Source organism: Cebus imitator, unplaced genomic scaffold (genome assembly GCF_001604975.1).
Source record: "Cebus imitator isolate Cc_AM_T3 unplaced genomic scaffold, Cebus_imitator-1.0 Scaffold427, whole genome shotgun sequence".
NCBI lineage: Eukaryota > Metazoa > Chordata > Mammalia > Primates > Cebidae > Cebus > Cebus imitator.
This window is the reverse complement of record NW_016107742.1, coordinates 87,624-90,856: the sequence shown is the minus strand read 5'-3', so window position 1 is coordinate 90,856 and position 3,233 is coordinate 87,624. Positions and strand designations below refer to the sequence as shown.

At 40.6% G+C, this 3,233-nt stretch overlaps 1 protein-coding gene across 3 annotated transcripts in view; it reads right to left on the bottom strand.

Moving 5' to 3' along the window:
• The window catches only part of DAP3 (death associated protein 3), a 35,162-nt gene that overhangs the window by 14,436 nt on the left and 17,493 nt on the right, over positions 1-3,233 (bottom strand). For all 3 annotated transcript variants that reach the window (XM_017509951.2, XM_017509954.2, XM_017509950.2), the window contains one exon: positions 1,781-1,882. In XM_017509951.2, coding sequence (XP_017365440.1) covers positions 1,781-1,882 — 102 coding nt within the window. The remainder of the gene's footprint in view (positions 1-1,780; positions 1,883-3,233) is intronic.

Genomic DNA, 3,233 nt, shown 5'->3' with positions numbered 1-3,233 from the left:
AAAAAAAAAAAAAAAAAAAAAAAAAAAAAAAAAAAAAAAAAAAAAAAAACATAATAATAATAAAACAGTCAGCTACTCTCAGCCCACTGCCCATGAGTTAGGTCTGCTCCAAAAGGAGCAGTATTAAAAAAAAATGTCATATTAGGCAATATGACAATGCTGATATACACAAATAGTGGTGAGGAAGTAGGCCTTCACATAAATGAAAATTATGAAAAGAATGTGTACATTCTTCGGGAGCATTGTTGGTTAAGCCAATCTGAAAACAACATGAAATAGTTAAAAGATAGAATCTCACAACCCTGAAGCTAAATAAAGATTGTACCATGAATGTCTTGGAACAGTTTAAAGTGCCACTGCAGATGACTGCTTCTGGCTGTGTACCATTTCTAATCTTAACAAAAAAAATTTTTTTAATTGAAATTGTTTTTTTGGAGACAGAGTTTCACTCTGTTGCCTGAGTGGAATGCTGCGGCACTGTCGTAGCCCACTGCAGCCTGAACTCTGGGCTCAAGTCATCCTTCTGCTTCAGCCTCCTAAGTAGCTACCATATTGGACTAAATGTTTTTCTTTTTAGAGACACGGTCTCATAATGTTGCCCAGCTGGTCTTGAACTCCTTCGCTAAAACAATCCTCCCACCTTGGCCTCCCAAAGTGCTGAGACTACAGGCATGAACTACCTTGCCTGGCCTGCCATTCCTTATTTTATGCTTGAGATAAGGTCTCAATCTATTGCCCAGGCTGGGGTGCAATCACTGAAGCCCCCACCTCCTGAGTTCAAGAGATCCTCCCACCTCAGCTACCTGAGTAGCTGTGACTACAGGTGTGCACCACGCCCAGCTAATTTATTTTTTAGTGTTGTAGACACAGGTCTCCCTATGTTGCCCAGACTGGTCTTGAACTCCTGGGCTCAAGTGATCCTTCCACCTTGGCCTCCCAAAGTGCAGCTGGGATTACAGGCATGAGCCATAGCGCCCAGCCTGTTATGCCCTTATTATTCATCTAATTTCCTGAAATAAACCACACTGAAGAAATGAGAGCTTCTGGCTTGCACGCTAAAACTCACCTGCACAGGCAAGTTTGATATGTCAGTAAGAAAGAATAATTTCTGATGCTGAAAATTTGGTAGAAGCCAGTTAGAAGAATCAATTGTGCAAAAAAACTTTGGCCAGCTACTCAGCATGGCCAAAGGCTAGAGATATATTTAAAAGATACTCTGCTAAGATATATTTAAAACATACCTTGCTGAGAGAATAGAAACCGATGCATCTAATCAGACTATCGCTTCAGGCTAGTCTAGAACTCCTGGGCTCAATAACCAGGAATTCTTTCAACAGTTATATAGCAATCCAAGATTACACTCCTTGGCTTGAAATTATGGCCACAAAACATTTTCACAAAATCCATGAGAGAAACCGATGTATCTAATCAAAATATCACTTCTATTTAGCATAGGGGTGCATTATGATTTTGCTTTTGTGCAGCATATTAACTAATTTCATGATATTTTGCCAAGGCAAATTTTAAGTTTATTTAATACAATTATTTGATGCTGAAGTGACTGGAAGCTTCTTGGACTACAAAGGAGGAAAACATCAATATTGTTTAAACATGAGCTTAAAGTAATTATACTAGACACAAAAGGTAATCAACAGATGAATTTCTGTTTTTCAGATTAAAATTTCATCTTTTATAGTTTTCTTCTGATTTAGCCCCATCCCTTTGCTAGTAGCAGCTTATATTCTGGGCTCCCTGCAATTCCATTCCCTGTGTTGAGCACCTGCATCACAAAGCGAGGAGGAAGGCCATGGGGAAATACAGTCTTCAAATCCTGGGGGGAGATGTTGTAGTGCTGACCCTCGTGCTGATCCCCATGCTTAGCCTAGGAAATAAGAGTGCAAAACAGGTATAATGGTGACAAAGTGACCAAGACTTTCTTCTTTTTTTCTTTTTGTCTTATCTTTATTTTTATTTTATATATATATACACACGTGCACACGTATATGTGTATACACATACATGTACACCTATATACGTGTATATATACGTATATATATACATATATACGTGTACATATACGTATATACATACATATATATACGTGTACATATATATACATGAGTATATACACACATTTTTTTTTAAATTTTAGATCTTTTGCTCAACAGTGGTATTTCAGTATATATATATTTTTAATGGAGTTTTGCTTTTGTCACCCAGGCTGGTGTGCAATGGCGAGATCTTGGCTTATTGCAATCTCCACCTCCTGGGTACAAGCAATTCTCCTGCCTCAGCCTCCCAAGTAGCTGAGATTACAGACATGCGCCATCATGCCCAGCTAATTTTTGTATTTTTAGTAGAGATGGGGTTTCACCATGTTGACCAGGCTGGTCTCGATCTTCCGACCGCAGGCGATCAGCCTGCCTCAGCCTCCCAAAGTGCTAGGATTACAGGCATGAGCCACTTTGCCTAGGCTTATCATCTTATCTGTGATCAAGACTTTGAAAATCGGGTAAAGCCTGCTATTCATCTTTAGCATGTGGACTTTTACTATATTTTCTACATTTTTGGCTGCTTGAAATTTTTTATTATAGAGTGTTTTAAAGAATTAAAATATCTTTTTTTTTTTTCTCCTGAGACAGGGTCTTGCTTGCTTGCCCAGGCTGAAGTGTGGTGATGCAATCAGGGCTCACTGAGGCCTCCAATTCCCACACTCAAGATATCCTCCCACCTGAGCCTCACGAGTAGCTGGGACCACAGGTATGCACCACCACACCTGGCTAATTTTGTACTTTTTTGGTAGAGAGGAGGTCTTGCTATGTTGCCCAGATTCGTGTTAAACACCTGAGCTCAAATAATCCTCCCACTTTGGCCTCTAAAAGTGTTGGGATAACAAGTGTGAGCTGTCGCACCTGGACCACTCTTCTCTTAAAGCTGGAAAAGATATCTCCCATTGTTTTGAGACAGCCTGCTGCCCAGGCTGAAGTGCAGTGGCTCAATCTCAGCTGACTGTAGCGTCGACCTCCTGGGCTCAAGTGATTCTGGCACCTAAACCTCTTGAGTAGTTCGGACTACAGGTGCATCACACTATGCACTGCTAGTTAAAAAAAGTTTTTTTGATAGGCACAGTGGCTCACGCCTGTATTCCCAACACTTTGGGAGGCTGAGGTGGGCTGATCACCTGAGGTCAAGAGCTCAAGACCAGCCTGGCCAACGTGGTGAAACTCTGTCTC